The sequence below is a fragment of the Priapulus caudatus genome, unplaced genomic scaffold, assembly GCF_000485595.1.
Source record: "Priapulus caudatus unplaced genomic scaffold, Priapulus_caudatus-5.0.1 Scaffold15, whole genome shotgun sequence".
Taxonomy (NCBI): Eukaryota; Metazoa; Priapulida; class Priapulimorpha; order Priapulimorphida; family Priapulidae; genus Priapulus; species Priapulus caudatus.
The window spans coordinates 955,595-979,406 of record NW_014577076.1 but is presented as its reverse complement, the minus strand read 5'-3'; the positions used below and the strand labels follow the sequence as shown (position 1 = coordinate 979,406).

At 42.2% G+C, this 23,812-nt stretch overlaps 1 protein-coding gene across 2 annotated transcripts; it reads right to left on the bottom strand.

Moving 5' to 3' along the window:
• Positions 1 to 10,176: 10,176 nt before the first annotated feature.
• LOC106809682 (guanylate cyclase 32E-like) lies at positions 10,177 to 21,761 on the bottom strand. Of its 2 annotated transcripts, none has more exons than XM_014812855.1 (7): positions 21,251 to 21,761; positions 16,958 to 17,261; positions 14,381 to 14,524; positions 13,475 to 13,662; positions 12,994 to 13,129; positions 12,460 to 12,635; positions 10,177 to 11,837 (listed from the first exon to the last, which is right to left on the bottom strand). In XM_014812855.1, the coding sequence occupies exons 1-7, from the start codon at positions 21,638 to 21,640 to the stop codon at positions 11,715 to 11,717; spliced, it is 1,461 nt and encodes a 486-aa protein (XP_014668341.1). In that variant the 5' UTR covers positions 21,641 to 21,761; the 3' UTR covers positions 10,177 to 11,714. The 2 variants fall into 2 exon arrangements, with proteins under 2 accessions (XP_014668341.1, XP_014668348.1); XM_014812862.1 differs by having other exon boundaries at positions 12,469 to 12,635.
• Positions 21,762 to 23,812: the final 2,051 nt, after the last annotated feature.

Below are 23,812 nucleotides of genomic sequence, written 5' to 3'. Positions count from 1 at the left end.
TAGTAGTCGTAGTAGTAGCCTAGTGTTTAACCCTGAGGTCAGCTGAAACGTAAACTAATCGGACCACAGCACAAACATAAACAGAACCAGAAACTCGGCAGCTATAATTATAAGCCTAGACCCTCTCAAGATTAAGATGAAAATAACACATTTGCACAAAGAATTGCAATTATAGTAATATTATATGTTATAATAATGAGTAAAATATGTGTCTTTCATTGAAAATACATCAGAAAACTTAAGTTATACTTATCATAAACCGGCGTTTGTTCTCTTGTCTTGAAGATTTTCTTCAGTCAAAGCAAATCAGTCAAGAAACAGCATGATATTTGGGTTAATTTACTCAAACCCATGTTGTTTTAAAGAAAACATACTAAAAACTACCTTAACCTAACTTACAGAAAGTTCGGGAAAGTTTTTGGTCGATAATTAGGGATTTTGGCTACAAGTCATGGAGGCTGACATCTTGCCAAATTCCAGCCAATCAGAAGGCGCCTAAATCCTTCCTATGTTATACCGTTTGGGGAAAAAAAATTCGCCGCCCGGCTCGTACCCGCTCGACACAGCGGGAGTGAGTTCATTTATCTCTATTCGCCTGCATTTCTTCACGGAAATCGTCGATATTGCAGCAACAGCGTAAAGGCCATGTTAGTTCTCTCTCTCATTTTCTCGCTCTCACACACACGCACGCACGCACGCACGCACGCACGCACGCACACACACACGCGCACAAACTCACACATACTCACACACACACACACACACACACACACACACACACACACACACACACACACACACACACACACACACACGCACACACACAAAACGAAAGAGAGCGCACGAGAGAGAGAGAGAGAAAGCGAGAGAGAGCGAGCGAGAGAGTCCGAGAGAGAGCGAAAGAGAGACACACGCGCACACTCGCATGCAATCACACGAACACGCACACGCCCACGCAAACGCACACGCACATGCACACGCACGCCTACGCACACCTCCACGCACACGCGCACGCACACGCGCACGCACATGCACACATGCACATGCACATGCGTGTGTGCGTAAGTATTTGTACTTACATGCGTCTACATGTATGTGTGAATGCGCTTGCGTGTTTCTCTGCGCGCGCGCGTGTTTGTGTTTGTTTGTACGCGTGTGGGTGTACTGTGCCAGAATACCGTTCTAGCATTAAACCAGTTCGCGCCATGTCTATTGATTTATTGCTACTATCTTAATAAAATATCTATATCTATAATTGCATCTGCAGATCCTGGTGAGCATTAACGTGTATCTTTAATGGAATCATAAAATAATACTGCCTAATGGCGGCATCGCGATAGTTACTCGACCGATTGCCTGCCCCGGAGTCTCTGGCTTGTCGCCGTCCGATAATCAATTATTCTCTAAGTGACGAAGTGGTTTCTATCGAAGGAGTACCTACGGGTAGCCTATCACAGCCTGCCTCTTCACAAGCCCTACACCAGCGCAACCACAGCCACCACCGCCGCCACCGCTACCAATGTGCTCCACATTAAACGGCGTAATCGAACTTTCGCTCTTAGGGTGACGTCACTTTTCCCAATCAATATTCCCCGGCCTAATCGGAATTGGCACCATAAGGAGCGAGCACGCACACACATGCACCGTGTTTCGTTTTTCAGCGGGCGCCAGGCTCTTGGACTGACGCGTGATCGCTCTCTGCTGAAGCCATCTATATAACCAAGTACGACGGCAGGGAATAGAGAGTGTGGAAGTGTTTTCGAGTGCTGGCCGTGGTGGAGTGTCCTGTGACTCATCTTGCAAAGGTAGGACACTGCAACAGCATGAGTACGATTTATAGTTATTGTGCTTGCACCCTTAGTGATTTACCGAAATACCATAGGTATGATACACAAAACAAAACGCCATGCTTAGATGAGAAAGGTTAGAATAAATTCATTGTGCTATATCTGTGTATGAGTGCGTATCCTTAGTAATATCTGTAAATGAGATTTCTAACAGTAGCCTGTCTGCCTATTTTTAGTGTTACAAACCCATCGCTATACGATTGTTATTTTGGCGTGTTGAAATTACGATGAGAAATTAAAAGATCTAGTGAGTGTTAGAGAATGTATAGTTCGGTTGCTAATGATAGAATATTCTAATCTGGTAAGTGAGACTTTGGACTTTCGTATTTTTAAAATTGTAAGCGTGACTATGGTGGTTAGTTTTAGAAGACGGGCAGAAAATAAAGTAGAAATTCTTAATATACAGACATAGACTGGAGAGGCGTGGGCCATTGCCCGAAATCACACAGTATATGGTAGAATACGGGCACGGTCTCTCAATTCACGGCTATTATATGTATATTTCAGTGTCACTGCATGAGACTGAATCTTAAACACACGTGTCTGCATTGCGTTTTAATACTAAGCTTTTCACGCTAATGAAGGACACTGTTCCATCATTTTTGCATTAGCCAATGCGTTCGACAGTAGTTACGCCAGATTGGAAGTTAATAAAGCCGCGCAAACAGTAAGGTGTGTCGATTTCAACACGCATCACTATATGAAAATAATATGCGCAATAATATCCTAATAATCATCGATTTACGCCTACGATATCGCTTCGTTTATTTGTATTAACACAGCTGCACTGATTACTAGGAGAAATTAATGCAAACTATCAATCTTATTGAACATAACAGATTCGCAATGGCACTGCACCCGTTGTGGATTGTGAATAAAAATAAATATACGATGACATTAAAAAAGTGGCTGAACTGCCTGTAATCGTCGGCATTCTTCGCGCGCGTACATCATACTGCTAAACAGGAACAGAAGCTGTGAGTTGTTACGGTCCTCGTTTTTACTCGACGCGGTGACAGACTTTGTCATTTCGGTTAACTAATTGGATATTTCGAGCTGATCAACCGACGATAAACAACGTGAGTAATGTCGGAAACTCGCGGCCTGCGGATTTGCGATTTCTTAACGTGTACACACTTATCTTAGACCATACCGTTCTAATCCGATTACTCCCTGCACGTCGTGGAATTCAACGCACGAGAAAGTGATTTCACAAGTTATACGCTGCCTGGCTTCACAGCGCGACCGGAACCTAATCAGTTCGCACCAACTTGCCATACAGATTCGCTCCGCCAGCTATGACCAAAGCATAGCTTGTCTGGAAGTAGTTGAGAGCCGGAAAGTCCTATAAATGAGTGGGCCGAAACAACTTGCCGCCCAGCCCCCCAACGCCAACGCATTTTTACGATCGCTGATTACAACACTGTTACACAAACTCTCCATGCAAGCTCACGCTTATAGCGAGCATAAAGTTACGCTCGCGCGCGCGCCCGTCAAGGTGGTGGTGGGCTGCTGGCATGCATGCTGGTGGCCGTATATATGTGTGCGTGGTTTAGACGAGTGCGGGGGAAGACGGATGGATGAGCCGGCCCGCTTGGCAGCAATCATCTAGAGGGCTGAAGTCAGCCGCGTCGTGGCAGCCGGTGGTTGTATATAGACAAGATCGCGGCACTGATTAGACGCGCGGAATTCGAAGCACGCCTTCCATCTTTACGACTGCGTGCTGACAATACGACCTTAACGTAATTATCTTTTGCCGAGCCACTCTATCTCTATGCCCCGCGACGCTCAACGTGTCTTTGGCCGATTCGTTTGCCGTTCGCGCATAGGTATGCCAGCTCTAGAATAATCTCACCCATCTAGTTCGATCACGACGATTCTCGTTTCTAGATTTGAATGCTGAACACTCGATACCTTGCTCTGAGATGTGAAATAAGCACGTTACCTCGTGAAGCCATTCATAGCGGTTAGTTAAACGCTAAACGTTTTTACAGGTTCCCGTTAAAACACCTTTATCAACTAAAAACATTTTCAGCACTACACATCATCCGCGATTATACTGTGTTCTCTAAATTTAAAAAAGAGATTTAAGTCTAAAAGGAACTGCGCAAGATAATTGTGATTTGTATTGCTAAAATAGTGTACGATGAATTCAAAAGTTGGGGCAGAAAATGACAACCATGAACGAATAACAACATGTCGATTTATCCTCGATGTTTAGAACTTTCAGACAAGTCTTTCCCGATTGGCTGTTGCCGTGTTGACCGGTTTTGGTTGGATGGATAAACGCGTGCGATTATGAAAGCTTTGCAAACCACTATAGCGTCGGTCTGTTATAATTAAAAGCTACTCGTCGTCCGCTTTCAGATGAAGCCAATCATGGGGACGGCATCGATGATCACGGGCCTCGTGCTAGCGCTGTGCATTGTCCACGGCCTCTGCTACAGCTTCCCACTCATGGACTGCATCGAGGAGTGCTTTCTGTGTCGGGAAAACTTTGAGAAGGGCCGCGAAAGCATGGAGGTATGCGCAAACTGGTGCATCCTGACTGCCGGACGTAGCGGCGGGCAGGGATGCAAAGAGAAGCCGATCGACTGGCCGAACGATAATGCAATCGATGAACGCCTGCCCGAGAGATTCTCCGCCAAGGATGCCGCCGGCGAGGGCGCCATTAAGAAGGTGCGAGAGAAGCGCGCGGCGCTGCGATCCTATCTGCAGAAAGCTCAGATTCGCACTCGCCGACAGGCGACCGAGTCGGCCGCCGCAGCGTTGTCCGAAGATTTGTCGGCGGATCAGCCAGCTTCCGATGACCTGATGATGGGAGATGCTCCTGAGGTCAGCGCCGCCAGTCGTGGCGGCCTACAGGTGTTCCATATACGCAGACGCATGCATCCGTACATCGTCTGCTTGGAGCAATGTGTTCAGTGCGTGTTCCAGTACGGGAGTGAGTCGTACGACAGCAATGGGTGCGCGATGGCATGTAGAGACAGCAGCGGGCTGTCGGCCGACCCCAACTGTCAGAACGAGCAGTTCTACCTGATCGAAAGTGACTCGCCGTAAGCGCTTCTCGCACGCACCTAGTTAACACTCACGTAAATGCGAAGTTTTCGAACAGTAACGCCGCCGATGACAGCGACGATGTATAACAGCGGGACATAACGTGACGCTTATCCACGTCACATCTCTCTGTCTCTCGACACTCGCCGCTGCGTTGTCCTTCGCGTGCACGCAGCTCGTATCTTGTGAGATATAGAGATTATTCCGGGGGAGGGTTGGTAGCACAGGCACTTGGAACGTCTCAATAAAAAATATAATTGTAAATAAACACGAAATGTATTTAGTACAAAAGTCTTAATGTTTCTCTACTCTATTTCGCCTATTATTGTCGATAACTTGCTGTCAATGCCGTTTAAATCCTCATCTGCAACACACAACTCACAAGTACACCGCTCGCACGCCCTGTGCACAAACAACAAGAATAATAGAGTAATAGTCTATTATTCTTGTTGTTTGTGCACAGGGGTGCGTGCGGTGTACTTGTGTGTTGCAGATGAGCATTTAAACGGCATTTACAGCAAGTTATCGACAATAATAGGCGAAATAGCGTAGAGAAACATTAAGACTTTGGTAGTAAATACATTTCGTGTTTATTTACCTTTTTTATTGAGACGTTTCAAGTGCCTGTGTTGGTAGCAGGCTTGTCGTGTCGGTCCGCGGGCAGTTGAGTAGGTGTAGCGATGATATGTTGCTGCTACAGAATCGTGCGGAAATTTCTAAACGTCTAAGATATGGGTTATGATTAACGTCTTTTGCGCGGGGATTGTACAGATTTGCGTAACGCCAACCACGCACTCGGGGGTTATTATGACCCCTATCTCACCAACTAACGAGACTTTACACTAAGTGTTATTTGCGTTGTAACAGCTAACACGCGCATCTCGACAGCCCATACAATATCACGTGCAGCCCCTACGCAACGTGTCTTTTTACATTCATAGACATAATTTCTTGGTCACCCGCTACGTCTCATAATTATTAATTATTCATGCAGGTTTTAATAGAAAAGAAAGCGGGTTTCTCGCCTGTCAGTGTATGTATCGTAATTTACATAGTTATTGGTCATTTATCTATAAATATTTTCGTAAACGTGTTATGTGTGCATCCACAATAATTGCTGCTAATCGTGTATCTATATATTGAAAGAGCCACGTGGATAAAATTTAATATATCAGGGCTATATGAGTTATAAGAGCTACGCTATAGGCAACCGAATTTTGAAGATTAATGTGTATTTAATCTATCCTAGCCAGTATATATATATATATATATATATATATATATATATATATATATATATATATATATGCTGCGTGGATATGTACGCATAGGTGAATGTAACTACGCTGCGCTGTTAATTGACTTTAGCACACAGAGCGAATAAGCCGACAGCATTTATGGTCTTTATATGGTCATAGTCTGTGTGTTAAACTATACGTTGATTATATAATTGATATAGACGGAGGTATACTCACTCCACTACATTCATTACGATAATATATAATCTATAATAACGCGCTATACTCAATACTATTACGATGGCTGATGCAGTATATTTCCTCTTTTCACTTATTTAGGCTGACATTTCTAAACTATATGTGAAATATATTTGTTCTCTCTCTGCGACTTTTAAAATCGGCAAACGGCCGTAGACCGTTGATTTACGTAAACTACCTCTAACTAATAAGACGTGGGTATTGTGAGCAGTTGTTAAGAGTAAGCTTGACTTTTTTTCATTTTTAAACTCGCTCTTATATCAAAACTTCAACTTCACTTATATCAAAACCGCTCTACTTACGTCAGATATGTAATAATAAAAAAGGGTAATCGTTAAGGTGGTCTTGTGAGATGGTAAAACGCCCACATATTTATTACGTGTATCATGTGCATTACTGCGTATAAAAATGTTCGTTTATGGCGCTTCAATTTTGTTGGCGTTGGTAGTAGTTATATAAAACTCACCCATAAACTTACTTTCTTCACGATTTTCATACAAACTCTGCATGTAAACATTCAAAGCAAGCTCATCACCCGTTATATAATATGTATTGCACACATATATTCATAATTATACGCTTACACTCATACACACTCGTACGCACACACGCACGCACGCACGCATGTGTTATTGTGCACTAGTGGTTCCCTTGGTTGTATTGATTATCTGCCTACTGGTAAACCACTGGTCCCGCGGCGTCAGGTTGCGACCTGGGGGAAAGATAAAATCTTAGGTATAATATCTTATTATATGCGTAATTATGTTATTTACTCACTGTGTATTGTATTTAATCAAATTACTATCCTTAGATTGATCTACGCGGATGGAGAGTACTTGGTTCTAGCAACGGAAAAATTATCAACTACTACATTACTAGAACTACTTTGTACAGGCATATTATTAAGAGCTTTTGTCAAACAATGAAAATAAATGTACAGTACTAATATATAAAGTTTGTTACAGATTCCTATTGACTTTATCGCATGTAGTGCTTTCTCTCTAAACAAAGATTCATATTTGAGGGCATATAAACGACTAAAAGCTGCTACAACTAAACGCCTGTTTACCAGAGTCGCTGCAAGACCATGCTGGAACCTGCCATAAACCATTCTAACAGGCACATGCTGGCTTCCATTTTAAGGAAATGCGATTACCTTTCGGCAAATATTATAATACGTTACATATGGGCCGACTTAGTGAAAACACATCAGCAGCTGTCTCGCGCATATGCTATTTCGAGTACGCTGACTCATTCGTGTGTACCCCGTGTGATGTAGCAATAAATAGTTCAGGTTTTATTTGAAAATGGCTCTGATTGAACTCGAAGTTGAGTTGCCAGACTCGACATAAAGATTCGCGTGTAGAGAGGATGTGTCGGTGACATTACACATTTACCGCTGGCCGCTTGCTTCCACCGGAATGTGCTTTCAATGAGTTTATTTTTATCCGTAACAGATACTCACACTAATGATGAGATGACACGGCGGCTAGCGAGAAAAAGCGCGTATATTTATTGCCATGTCTCGCCTGCGCTGTGTCACAGGCGTCTTGCGGAATTCGCGGGTTAATTTATTTTCTTTAAAAATATATACTAGTTTACGTTTCCTCTCTATAAATAGCTCACGTGAGTTTTTAATAGCTGACCGATTTATAGTCGGCAATACGTTTTCCGTGACATATACTACACTGTGTCTCGCGTGGTAGCATTGTGAAACATCTTGCAGTAAAGTCTAACTATTTGTTGAAGATCAGATCTGTTATATTACGTGTCGTATCGACGTCATAATTTAAAGATTTTTTTTATATGGTAGAGCAGTTCCGAGCTATAATGCAAAAAAAGATATCATGCGGCAAGTCGTTGTCACACGATAGCAAAACCTGCATTGCAGTGAAGGTGACTTTGAATGTAAATTTATCGAATATTGTGCTGTTATTATACGAGCAAGGAGAGTTTAATAGTGGTGTAATTAAAAACAATTAAAAAAACATAACCTATTTGATATGTATCGGCCAGCAGATCATATTAGGGTAATTCTATTTTGTGTTGCGCCCATACTCAGCTTGCGGCAATATATAGCAGATGCATGCATTCTCTCCGCATTCTAATGTCCGTTTGTGCAGGCTATACGATCTTGCATACTAAGCACTGTAAGAATGTGCACATATGTGTAAAATCATCATTTTTACTGCTCTTGCTTGATGTCGTCTTATTTGCTTGACATCACAATCCGTCAACAATGTTCAGATTTTCGATATTCCATCTGATAATAAATTATGACTATAAATGTGCCCTTGTAGCATCTCAAAAAGTATGAACTTTTAAATAATAGAATGTGGCGCCACCTACAAAGACGTGAAATATATCTGAAACTGCAAAAATTCTCACTTGTGCCTAGAGGTGGCGCGAGGTGCTCATGTAGCAGCTCGTAGTAAGCGATAATGTGCGATGCACTTAAATATGATAGCCCGTGATCAAGTATGAGCCGCCGATGGATTCATTATTGTAAAGACAGAGTTCTTTCGTCAGAGAGAGCTAACTTCTTCACGCGCCCATGAATATATCACTCCACGCACACACAGTGACACTTGCGCGCACGTCCATGCCCACGCGCAGACTCACGCACACATGCACGCGCGCACACACGCGGGCAGTTGCAGATGCGGAAAGTACATAAGTACATAAGTACATAAGCACACACGTATGCGATCACGCACACGTACACACGCATACACGCACAGGCGCACGCACACGCAAACGCATAGGCACACTCTGCTTGAGAATTGTATGCCACTATTTCTGCGGCCTCTTCCGCTGTGCTAGATTTTATTATTATTTAATTAATGAATTATTTATTTATTTATTTAAAAAGATGGGCTAACCACCAGCATGAATGAAGAGGTAAACATGCGTTCGCTCGAATAAAGTGAATCTGCATGGGGTTTATTCGTGACAATATTTCAACCTATCGCCAAAGGGGTAGTATTGACTTTCTGTATGTATATCATGCTTGGTCGTCCTCGTATCGCATGTCCTCATCTAAACACTACCTTTGGATAGCTCCTGTGTGTAGAGCCTTTGCCTCAAGTTAAAGAACACTAATCATTGAGATGAATGAAACGTAATAACGACGAATAAACTATGGAATAGGTTCTATAACATATTTGTAAATGACACAAAATTATTAATTGTGTTGGCGTGTTTATAATTATCATAGCTGTTTTATCACGAGTGTATAGATATACCTCGATTATGTAACGAGATACGTGTTCTTATATCCTCACCACTATCTGTATATCTGTCGCTATCCCCTACTCTGCCCGCCTGTATCTTTCTATCGTTTTCTCTCTTTCTTTCTTTCTTTCTCTCTCTCTCTCTCTCTCTCTTTCTTTTTTTCTCTCTCTCTCTATCTATCTATCTCCCCTCTCTGCTCTCTATACACGGCCCTCTATGTATGTATGTATGTATGCATGTAAGTATATATATATATACTATATATATATAATTATATATATATATATATACATATATATATGCGGAATATGCTAAATTTATACCAACTAGCTGATCTATTGCTATACTTGTAAAGTAATCAGCTTCACAGATTTCAATGTTTGTTATTCTTTGCTCTCTCATCTGATCGAAACGAGAAGAATGTAAACAAAGTGTTCAAACCGATCACGCCAAGTTCCGAAATAGTTGTGCCTATAAATAGCCTACAAAATTCGCCAAGGCTACAGTAGCTAGTTTAACATTAACCACATGGAGACACGCACTGAGTCAGTATATCCTTTATTCATTTAGTACTGCTGCAAACACTACAAGCCGTTTCCAAAATAAATATTATTTACAATCCAAGAATATGCAGCACACTTGCGAAAATAAAACTCTGATACATCCAAAGCTGCAACACAATTGTGCTACGATATTAATCTTATACACCACAATTATAAACTTTTAACCCATTATCATCAACAAGCGGTGATAATAATTAATACTTCATCATGCCCGGTACAATAATGGCAAGGCCCATATACGTTTTCGTTTGCGCTATATATTATGCACATATAGATTTCGCATTAACATAAAATGTCATTATACTCAAGCATATAGGTCTCTAGAATGTGTATATCCGACAAATTAGCACCGACAGTAACTTCGGTCCGGTGAAAATGGTCGGCGGATATTGGCAAGAGGAAGAACAGCAGGAATATACAGAGTTAATGAAATGGCTGGACAATAAGCGTCATTTAACGTTACAGCGCCTTCGAATTGTAATTTCGTTACATTTTAATTTCGTTTTTGGTAAAATCGCTTTAGAATGCTGTTAGAATTTATCATGTAACTCAAATACGATAGAAAATAACGTCGACATTGTCAAGCGCAATAAACATGCCCCCATTTCATCAGCGCGCGTCACATTTCAGGCGCCTATTCCACCTGTTCCGCCTTTCAAACCGTCTTTACTCCCAAAATGTATATATCGTTTATCTTGACAATATTCGCACAATGTGCAAATTGCACTCTACGTCCCTACGGGTCATTTCCCGTTAAATGATAGCTGGTGCAATCAATTGACAAATCGTATAACTTAATTTCTGTAGGCATTTCAACAGCGATAGAGAAATTAAAGGTGTCACTACGTGATTGCGCTGGTGTCAATCAATATTCACTGCTACGTGCGTACCTGGATCTCACCGATTTTATTTTCAAGCGTACAGTGCAATGAGTAGTGCGCAATAATAATCAAATGCATAAGATACTATCAGGATTAAGCCCTTACAAATAACAAGTACATAGCTCTAATTTTTACACGGACATGAATTACATTAGCATAAGGCCAGTTTCTGCATGTTGGAAACAACTATAGGATTAATAATGGCGATTTAAACTCAATAGTTAATACCACCGGGCTATCAGAACAGTCAGAACTCCATACCCACGTATAGCGTAAAATGTTCTCACATGTTTTTAATCATAACGATAACCTTAACTATAGCATCGACTGGCGGTACTGTTCTTCCATAATTTATACGACAATAAAATAATCATGTTTAGCTATACGGATCCAAGAAGTCTACACTGCCTCTCATATTTACATCTATAGGTAAACACTTTCCCAAAGCGCGTTCTACATCTTCACAACTTACCTTAAATTATGTCTCACAATAATCATGGTAACGTGACGTTGTCGCTATCGTTATAAGTTCGCGTTATCAATATAGTGGGATTTCGCCGCGATGAACAGCTGCTGCCGCGGCGTCTCCCAGCGGCTGCTAGGGTTAACGTTCTTCGTCTGCAGCTTCTTCTTCTCTCACACAGAGATCTGACCCACGATGTTGTTGTTCGGACAGCTCACGCCACGGAAGCCGCACGCTGGCACGGCGGCTGGCGGCCCCCTACCGCGCCACGGGATGCGGTCGTAAATTCTTAGACGCTGCAGCGACAAACATGAGCGTCGTCAGCGGACAAGCTGCAGCGATGCGTCACGCGTGACGTCATCCAATGTTGCGCGTTTACGCGGTTATGATAAATTTATTCACACTTATAATATATAGTTGATATTATATATTATATTTACAATGCTGTATCTAATTCATGCGCAACACAGATAGCTACTTTATTGATTTAACATGCATGCGTTTTGAGAATAGGAACAAATCGGGTGTACACGTCCGTCTATTACCCACCAATATAATGCTTGATTTGCAAACGTACATATAGTTACAGTTATGACTTGTTTGATATATGGTAAAACATATTTATGACACCGAACGGCAGAAGGTAGAGTCGCACGCAGTCAGCACACAAATGTGCGCGCGCACGCGCACGCCACACGCATACATGATAATTTCAAATTAATTTACCATGATACATCGCCGTCGCGATGTAAGGGAATACGACATGCAACGCAATGTGAAATGAACAAACGCGCGCGTGCACACACTCACGCACGCACGCACGCCCGCACGCGCACACGCCCACGTACATACGTGCAGTCACAATTAGTACAAGAGCGAGTTTACTGCAAAGCGTGTGTTAGATCGAATAATACATACATATCTTACCGGAAGGCCGATTGTTTCACCCTCGCCTGGCTCCATATGCTCGAACGTGCCCACGGGCGTCAGGCCGTATCGCGCTTCCGCTCCCGGAAGCCGACTGAACGCAATTAGCGTGTAGTTGCCTTTCGCGTCAGCATTCTCGTCCGTCGACGTCATGTATCCCATCGCACCTACGCCGGTCGATTTAGAGGGCGAGAGAAACGAATTGCGTTGAGATGAAACAGAAGCTACGTGCTTTCGGGGCATTCTAAGCTTTTATTGGATGCATCGCGTGAGATGTGAATATGAAGAAAGTAGGAGTTTGAAGTTAATGATGGCCAATGTAACTAATGATGGCTAATGATGGCCATGATGGCTAATGATGGTAAATGAGAGAATAAACCCCAGCGAGAGGATGTATTGCATCTGGTGTGTGCGTAAATAACTGTTACATATAACGTTTATTTGATATTTGTGTTATAGACTACGCTGTTCACGAGTTTGCGACGCGTTGAGTCAGCGCCATTCGTAATCTTGCGTTTCACTTACTCAGATACGTCTGCTCTTTCATGTAATTGATCAAAACGTGACCATTGAGTGGATCATCGTGGTTGGCTTCTGCCTGATGCACAGCCCGAGCATATAGGTAGACTGCGTCGTAAAGGTGTGCCGCCCCCTGGTTGATCTAATGAGATCATGAAGTCATATAAACCATATTATATTTTTACACTGACGTGACAACAATGTTGGCAGTTTATGCAATATTTGCGATATCATAATACCATGAGAAATTGTGTGTATTTTACCTGTCATCTGCCCGTAACAGTAAATAGGGTACCTTATCGTTTATTGAGTATAGGTCTCATGCTTCACAATTACACTGCACATATGGATGCCGTGTAATAAGTATTAACGCACGATGTGTGTGTCTTCTAATTTACGCTGATGCTCATTTGATGAGATAATCACATTCGTATACTAATAACGCAGGTTAGCTTGTAGTTTTCACGCCAGACGAGCGCGTGCGTACCTTTCGAGGGACATCCAGTCCCTTCGTCTTAAACGGGTTGGGGTGGCTGAACGGTGGCGACTCCAGGTAACTGTCTACCTTCGCCGAGAAGTGCTGGAACGCCGGGTACACGGGCGCGGAGCTGATGATCCCGATGTAAGACTGAAAGGCTCTGCGACTGCGCGTGTCAACGTGCGTCTGTAGCACACCTACGACGGAAGAGTGAAAACATCCAGCACACACCGGAGGCGACATGTCGCTTTACGATAAAGAAAATGCAGAGACGAACACCACAGCACGAACTGAACAAAAGAACTTCGCGATTGTGCGTTTATACATAAATGACAAGCAGCCATACCTTGCTCTGGATTAAGTTTAATCCAAGCTTTTGCCTAGAGAATATAACTTTTGAAAAACATGTTTTAAACGACATTTTGTAACCGGCGACAAAAGCTATTTTGAATTCGAGATTTTCATCAGGCTTGCTATCCACGTTTTACAGTTCCTAATGCTTCAAGGTTATAATTCAATTTAGTTTTTGCGTGGGGTTTACTCTGGGGGTTGTGGGATTTGTTACAAATTGGTTACAGTAGTGAAAGGGGAAGACATCTTTAGTATAAGCATTACCTATGCAATGTAAAATAAGATTATATATAATGCGTGTGTGTGTGCTTGTGTGTGTGAGTGTGTGTGTGTGTGTGTGTGTGTGTGTGTGTGTGTGTGTGTGTGTGTGTGTGTGTGTGTGTGTGTGAGCGTGCGTGCGTGCGTGCGTGCGTGTGTGCGTGCGTGCGCGTGTTTATTGTATATTTTATCAAATAAAGAGTCGGATGTTTTTTTTAAAATATGTATAGGCTTTATACCTTTATGTTTTTGTACAAAATAAAATGTTATTTAGAGACGTTGAGTTGCGAAGAACAGCGATCCTACCCTTTATGTATTCCTCTGGATCTTCAGGGTTGTACTGATCAAAATGAACCCCAACGACAAAATAGTCGCCGTTGAGGAGTTGTCTCTCCTCCATGTATGTCATCAATCCTATGTACTCTGTCTGCTTCCCGATGACAACATATACTGAAATATCAATATATATGAAGGCATCAGTCCTAGCTACGGCGTACCACCAGTACCAGTGCCGCGGTCGCAGCAACGATTACTATTACTAGCAATTAGAACCATGGTGTAACATCCGGGACATCGCGCGCGTGTGTTATGCTCGTATATGTGCGTGTAAACATAATAATGTATTTCGGAGCAGGGTTAAGGATGCCCTAATATCGGTAATTAAAATTGTTTCTGTAATCCGCGAGCTATGTTGTAAATCCAAGCGCTATTATTTATTTTATCTATACGCCCGTACAACTAAACTGGCATTTCAAACCGATGCTATGGATCACTTCATTCGACTAGCTGAGATCGATCACGTACGCAGCTTACAGCGGTGACTTCTACCATAGATAGGGTGCCGGTAGACATTTCTCACGTTTTAAGACACATCTTAAAGTGCATGCGTAATATGCAGCTGTTCGGCAAGGTTACTATACTCTGTGAGTATTGCACATGTCAAACAATTTAAAAACAACAGTAAGAACCTTGTTAAACAAGATGAGAAATCCGTCTGTATTATAGCCGCGAATATTTTCGCATCGACATAAAAAAATTGCTTATTGCTTATCGTGTGGGAAACGTAAGAATAGGGCAGCATGTTAAAATTACCTTCCTTCGGCATACACTAAAAAAGTCCATTTAAGAAAGCACGCTTCTGATTCTATAATTAAGTTACTATGACATTTACGGTTCTCTGTGTTTTTACAACGGCCACGAACAACTGCCTCGCCTAGAAATTGAGTCTATAATTACGTAGGCGGCAAAGACTGATCTTGCGCGCTGTCAAATGGAATAAGTAGCTTCATTGCACTTTTGCGACAACTGCCTTGCCTTCTCGCCTCAAAAACGCTGATATGAAACAGATGTGTCCTGGTTGATAAAGCGATTAGTTTAGCAATGAGGTGCTCGTTTGAAGCCGTCGCATTTAAATACCCATTAGCAGCTCAAGAAAGTTCGTGAATTTTCTTACGCGCATATATCGTAATTTCATAACCTGCACCATGAAATAAACCCAATTGCAGCATTCAATTTAATCTCCTAGTACGATATTGTGCTCCATGAATAGAGAAGATAACATAAGATTAATAAGATTATGATAGTTTGCTGAAAGCTAAATACGATATTTGCTGCAAAAAATGTCCAAATGTATGCCGCTGCAAACTTACATATTCATAATACGCCTAGACCAACGTCAAAATCATTCCCCTTATTTGCGGATGCTACGCTAAAAGTGGAAAGTACATTCCGTATAACATAATATAACTTCAAAAAGTAACGGCTTTATACCGCTGCTGTTAGAGTGAATCATATTATAAAGTAGTATGTCCGATCTTTCGTCAGTTAAGTATTAATTTACATACTCGTTATAAAATCAACGAAACACATGGACACCCTGGACAACACATGGTGCGAATGGGCACATACGCTGCGCACCCGGGTCACACATAAAAGCTGCCGTCAGTACTCAGACCATACGAAAGGTCAGTGAACGATTCATTTGATTTAGTGACCATTGGTAAAACGGCATCTACGAGCCAATTAATGCTAACCTAAACAAGCCGTGTATGGTATAGACTACTTACTACTGCAAATAGGGGTATAATTTACCGCACATGTCACGAAGAGTTCGTAGACGCGTGTGTAAATATGTCTACGTTTGACGATGAGGTATAGGGTTAAAGCCATTCTATTTCGCTTTTAAGTATTTAATACTGTTAACTCAACGACCCGCGTGTGTCAGACAATAGGGAACGACCGTTGGATTAGTTTCTTCAAGACCTTCATAGTTATTTTTGTCCGATTTATTTCGGTGTAAAGTAGGTGCCGAAGTAGGTGTTTTACGCTCCACCGCTACGAAGGTTATTTAATATGAAGGAACGTTGCGTGTGATTTTTCTCTATCATGGCGCACAGAAGCGTTACAAAGAACGTATAATGCCGTAAATGCAATTATTCTATGGCATACGTTAGTGAGATTAGAGCATACTGAGTTAGAGAGATATAATGTAGACGTGTAAACGATATGCGATATTGCGAGTCGTGTTAATGAGATTTAGATGAGATTATGCGATATGGCGGCACAGCACGATATAGTAGCGTTACATGAAATTGTAGGGGCGATTATGCAAAACGTTACGCTAGATATTATTGTTTCATTTATACATTATATCACTCTGTGGATCGACATGGTTGCATTATATACATGACATAATTATTAGCATCGCATAGATGGGAGCGTTGCATAATAGGAAGGAATTGCATGACATCGCAAGCTTACATGTAGTGATTTTAACTACAGCTTCCATTCAGCGTTTAAACATTGTATCGTGATTAAGCGAATCACCGTACCAGCCAGGAAGGTAGGGCGATCATAAACCACACTAAACTCTCGAGCACTTACTTCTTGCGTCCATTAAAGTCTCTTCGACCAGCTTAACGAAGGGGTTTTCGGTGAAATCGTGGTAATACGTTCCTTGCCAGGTCCTGTGTGTCGCCACGTCAATGCCAGACGCCTTCAGAATCTTGATGATAGTAGTAGCGACGTTGCTAAAATCGGACGCGTCACTGCTGAGCACGGCTACAGTCGTCCAGTTGAAGTATTTCAGCAGCGCTGCGAGTGACTTTGAGATCTGATAGTCCGGTGGTCGCGTGCGGGCGAACGTTGGGTATTGGTACTTGTTTGATACCACTGTTTCCGGACAGTACTGAAACACATAACGGCGATGACTGTACTGGGTATTATATTTATACTATAGGAATATTATATCAGGGTGAATAATAATAGATTCTATTATTATTCACTCCTGATTATATGGACTCGGAATATTACAGCCGGCAAATAAGGTGATAGTGAATTCTATAACTACTGATTTATTGTAGAGCCGGAAACTGCTTAGCAGTAAAGCACGTTCTTTGCTTCGCGACAGACGTTCATACGTCCGCACGACACACGGCAGGGAGTTCATATCTAAAATCGCAGTCATGCAAATCGCAGATATTTTCAAGCTTACCGACTAATTTAGCGAACATAAAGCAGAGGAATCAATCAAGAGAGGATAGAGACAAGAGTCCTAAAAACATCCAGTTTATTCATCTCTCTCTTACTTTCCCTCTCTCTCTCTCTCTCTCTCTCTCTCTCTCTCTCTCCTCCTCTCTCTCTCTCTCTCTATATATATATATATATATATATATATATATATATATTTCCCGGACTGATTCCTCTGCCCGTGGTCGTTAAATTAGTCGCTAAGCTTGAAAATATCCATACTCTGCTAGAAAATTGGGCTACGCGTAAGATGCTCACATTCTGTTCATTTTAAACTTGACATGGCCTATATTGCTTTGGTACAACAACGTACTCGTCTACGTAGACGCTTTTACTTTGAACCGAAGTGGTTCTACTTATACCTCATTCGCCTATCAAGATTACATACGCAATGCGTGAATGCATAGTATTCTTTCGAAAACATATTTATTGCAATATACAACTGTATGGTCTGTAATTAGAAAAAAGAGTAAACGCATGGAAACTACGTTTGCTTTCACAATATTAGTTAACTAGATTAACTAAACAGGGTCCATCCGACAATCCACATTTCTGTACAAACTAAATTATTAACTTATTTCCAAATCTTCAATCTGTCTTTGCAATAGCCAACGTATAATATCGACACAGGGTGGCAAAACAACTGCTTACTGCATGAGCCCAGATCAAAGGTTAATAGCGTATGTCGTTAATATAGGAAATAATCGGCTATGAACCGTCAACCTTGGTTCAACACGAGACACAAACCTCCAAATTTCCAATATGCCGCGTGGGTTGTTTGCGCTCTGGTTTCCGGCGATACCGTATATTTCGTGGCTTCTTTCCAATTTCGAATGTTGTGCCCGACCGAACACGTGCAGAGGCCCCACTCGCTGTTTAGAGATATATATTACAGTGGTTTGAAGAGACCCTTGGCTGTATAAGCAACGTGGATTGAGCAAGGAATCATTCCAAGTGAAGCAGAAATGCAAAGAATGTAAATAGTCTATGGTAACCGTTCTGAGATGGGAACGTCAGGCGGGTGATAAAGGGGGCTCTTTCCGTTGTGCTATAAACGTTACTTATCTAGTTCACATAATGTGCACGAATTGTGAAGCTAAAACACTTTCACAGCTCACAGTGGCTGTATTTAGCCATCAGTAAGCCGAGTGCTTATATTAAGTGCTCTTTGTTTATTTTCGCTCTCTCTCCCAGTTTACATTCTTAGGCGCAAGTATTTGTCCCAACAATTACCGCAGGAATCTAAGCGATTCCCCTATTCCGGCATCTAAAGCCATGATAGTGTTGAACCTTTTACAAAGTCGTATTGATCTAAGCCCGCGCGGAAGATGTTTGCTCTTTCAGTATGTTTATACTCGCTGCATCGGTCGCTTGCCATTGATAAAAGTCATTGGCAAGGCGTGGGCTCAGTCACGTACGTAGAAAGACATACCGGCACGTGGCCAGGGGCTGGGCAATGTATACCTCTCGTGGGTGGTATTTCACGTTTTATGTTGCATTGGTACGTGCGCAGGATAAACGATCGAGCTGATGTTTCTACGAGTTTAAAATCACACTTAATTCATTTTACTATCACTTTAAGACAAGACGACGAATTGCGTCATTCCGCAGTGATAAGCGTAGTTTGTGAACAATAAACATGTTATTGCTACTGCTATTTCTGTTATTGCTGATGCTGCTATTGATGATGCTGTTACAGTTACCGTTACCGTTACAGTTACAGTTACCGTTACCGTTACAGTTACGGTTACCGTTACCGTTACCGTTACCGTTACCGTTACCGTTCCCTTTCCCGTTCCCGTTACCGTTACTGTTACTGCTTATGTTACTGTTATTGTTACTGTCACTGTCATTGTCATAGTCACTGCCACTGTCACTGCCACGGTCACTGTCATTGCCACTGTCACTGTTACTGTTATATACTGTTACAATCAATATACCTATAGTCACTGCAGCATACCAGGTCCATGTTACCAGAAGTTACCAGAAGTTACCAGAAGTTACCAGAAGTTACCATCTTACCAGAAGTTAATAATGACAAATTATGACAAATTTGTCATTATTAACTCCTGATCTTACCTAAATGAGACTCTCTTCCGTTGACGCATTTATGGAATCCGGTAACATTAGAAAATGAACCCGTTATAATCTGATGTATGTGCAATCAAAACTTTGCCCTTTGTTGCAATTGTTAATTAATAATTAATTATTAACCTATATAATTATTGCTTATTATTGACATAAATTTATAATCGTTATAGCTATTGTCATTTAATAATTAAGACACGCGGCAACATTCGAGGTTAAATTGGCTTGTCTCATCATACCTATTGTACCGGATCCTTACCATACAATGCTTAAACAAGCACTTTTACACAAAATGAAATGAGGAGTAATATTCTCACACACGAGGGATGCGTAACCAAAATAGCACGTCACACACAAAACACGTTCTGATTACATGGAGCTAGATTAGGTTAATAAATGTATTAAATTAAACACATTTGTTCATTACTCTCGGGTCAGGAAAATAACTAACTAACTAACTAAATAAATAAATAGATAAATAAATAAATAAGTAAATAAGTAAATGAATGAATGAATAAATAAATCGACAAATGATCTTGTTGTAAATGGTTGTATATGAGTAATCATGTTGCAGTGCATATGAAGAGAGTAGTTAGTGGCACGATGCTAGCATACATAATTTTGCGTAGATAAATTCTGCGTGTGTTGATGGATTGATGGATGGGATGGATGGATGGATGGATGGGTGGGTGGATAGATGGATGGATGGATGGACGGATGGATGGATGGATGGGTGGATAGATAGATGGATGGATGAATGAATGGATGGATGGGTGGATGGATAGATGGATGGATGAATGAATGGCTGGCTGGATGGATGGATGGATGGATGGATGGATGGATGGATGGATGGATGGATGGATGGATGGATGGATGGATGGATGGATGGATGGATGGATAGATGCATGGATCGATGGATGAATCAATGGATGACTGGATACATACATGCATATATTGATGGATGGATGGGCGAATAAATTAATCAATGGATGAACGAATAAATGAGTGAAAGAACGAAAGCAGGAAAGAAGGGATGACCGAACGAACGAACGAACGAACGAACGAACGAACAAACGAACGAACGAACGAAAGAACGAACAAATAAATGAATGAATTGATGGATGGATGGATGGATAAATGAATGAATGAATGAATGAATAAATGAAAGGGAGAATGAGAAGAGTGAATTGATGAAAGGGTTGATGCAAGGACGCATGGATGCATGGATGAATGAATAAATCAATAAACCGAAGTGAATTTAAAACTGAATAATTTGCCAGTATTGTTTCATTGCTGTTTTCCACACTGCTATAGTAGATGTGGTAGTATAATAGTATACTTAAAAGATACATGAAATAATGCTATTTAAGATTTGTAATACTTAAAATAAGACAAACGAGGAAGAGGGAATTTGATGTAGATACAGATACATATACAAATTGACATGCCGGCACATACGCCCCGACAAATAGATGTTCGCGCACACATCCCCGCACACGCACGCCCTATGTGCACCAAAGTATGACGGACTATTGCATAATTATTAACATTTATACTTACGTATGACACCATTGGAATTCCAAACGATCCGGCTAGAGTTGCCTCGCAAACGCACGTCTCTTGCGGACCAATAATAACTGCCGCATTGCTTTGCCAAAACAGCGCAGTTTGTTTCAGGCTCTCGGCGGATTCGCCGTACGTTTCGGCCACCGCAAAGTTCAAATAGTCGTTGGGCAACAGATCGGGATTCGCGTTGATCTCGTTGACAGCGAGCGTGATTGCTCCGCTGATGGCCAGCCCGGGCCGGTTGTACTCGTTGTTGCCGGGCCTGCGGGCGCTCCCGGTGATATAGCCTATCGTAAAGTTTTCGGCCCGCAGTAGCTCCGCCGTCCACAGCAGCCATAGTAGTCTGACGATCACTCGCAGAAGCACAGGTCCATGCGTTGTCATTTCGCCCGTCGTTTTACCAGTCGTAGCTCTTGTTAAGTCAGTGCCGACACATCGTCGGCGTTCGTGCCGTAAACGCTCGCGCGTCGTACCGTTGTATCACGCGCAGACCGCCCGATTCTAAATGCGCACGTGCGTTCGTCTCCGGGGTTTGCATGTAGCGCGCGTGGCGCGGCGGGTGCTTATAGCGCTGAGCGAGTGTGACTATCTCCGCCCAGCTTTATTGATAATGCTGCGGAGAGCTATAGGACGCGCGAAGCGATGACGACAATTTGTTTATCGGTGCGCTGCTGACGCGTCACGTCGACGCGGCAACTAGTCTAGTTGAGCATAGTTGCTCTGCCGCTGCGCGTCGGTAGACTGATGCTAGCACAGGGATGGTAGACTGATGCTCAAACAAGGCTGGTAGACTGATGCTCGCATAGGGATGGTAGACTGATGCTCACACAGGGATGGTAGACTGATACTCACACAAGACTGGTAAACTGATGCTCTCACAGGGCTGGTAGAGTGATGCTAGCACAGGGCTGGTAGAGTGATGCTAGCACAGGGCTGGTAGAGTGATGCTAGCACAGGGCTGGTAGAGTGATGCTAGCACAGGGCTGGTAGAGTAATGCTCGCACAGGGCTGGTAGACAACGTGCGGACCGCGCGTTAGCTCGGGGGAGCCCTCCCGGTCGACCTGCAGCCATCATAGCTCTAATTATCTGCGCCGACTTTCACGCGCACGCAAGTGGTTATTTCGCGCAGCGGTTGCTATTAGAACCACCTGCCAGCGCGAGAGACGTCTGATGCAAGGCAGGGCCGCGCCTGAACCGAGTTGCGAAGTTTTTGCGCGGACAACGGAAGGAAGAGAGGCTCTGTCCGTAATCCCTACGTGGTTGAAGCCACGTGCCGATGTGACCCAAATAAATCAAATCCAGCACAAGAAGTCGGCTCGAATAACGGCGCGAAAAATGAACGAGCTCTAGATAAATTCGCAATGAAAGTCGCCAGCTAATAACTCGGCTACAATCGACAACACCGATTTAAGACATATTTTTTCTCGCTCCTCTTACTCCACTTCCATTCCCGCCCGTGTCGCCACTTTCACTCCTCCTCTTCCCCCCCGCGAAACTCTCCACTTCTTGTCCTGCAACTTCTTCGACCTAGGTTAGGAATCACGAACCGTTGCGATGTTCGCGCGTTATGCTTGCGAGCTCATTGCATGTGAATGTCATCCCCTGCCGACACATTTGTATCGGGTTAACGCAGTCAAACGGCCGATCTCCTTCCGGGAAAAGATGCTGCCGCTGCTGCTGGTTTATAATCGCTCGCCTGCATGCTTCCCCGCACGTCCGGCCGCTTGCACGCCCGCCTGGCTGCCTACTTGACGGAATACAGAAAGCACGTGGCCTCATTCCCTCATAAAACGGCCAGCGCGAAACTTATGTTGTGATTGTAATAACAAATATAAACACACATCATGTACGAATCCGTGCGTAGTGACTAAGTCTACAGACTTGCGCATGTCATCACATGACTTATCATTGCGAGAACAGCTCACGATTGGAAATGTATAGAGCGCGATGACTACATTCCCTAAAACTGTAAACTTTCGCGTGCTAACGCGAACGGAGAGCATCAAGCAATAACTATTTATCTAAAGTGATGCCCCCTGTTATTGGACAGCAACACAATTTAGATGTGACGACGTGAAAATGGAAAGGGTAATTCCAGGCGCTATCGAAATATTCTAATCATTTTAAAATGCCAAAACATTTAAAGTAAGCGAGGTGAGCGCGTCATTTCTAGAATGGTGATGGAGTCAATATTGATGGCAATCTTTGTTCGTATATTGCCAAAACCAATATTTCATTAATAGCAAGACGGTATCAGACATATTACATAATCATAGACACTACTACTGCTGCTATTACTACTACTATTACTACTACTACTACTACTACTACTACTACTACTACTACTACTACTACTACTTCTACTACTACTACTACTACTACTACTAATAATAATAATAATAGTGTTATTATTATTATTATTATTATTATTATTACTATTATTATTATTATAACAATAATACTAGTAATAATAATAATAATAATAATAATAATAATAATAATAATAATAATAATAATAATAATAATAATAATAATAATAACACTAACTTACTTCC

Bases quoted from the DNA above. Each gene is read 5' to 3' on its own strand.
- LOC106809682 (XM_014812855.1), bottom strand. From the start codon at position 21,640: ATGACAACGCATGGACCTGTGCTTCTGCGAGTGATCGTCAGACTACTA. The intron at 13,663-14,380 runs GTAGGATCGCTG...CTTCCGTCGTAG, and splicing joins TCCAGAGGAATACATAAAGG to GTGTGCTACAGACGCACGTT. The intron at 12,636-12,993 runs GTAAGTGAAACG...CGACCGGCGTAG, and splicing joins GAAAGAGCAGACGTATCTGA to GTGCGATGGGATACATGACG.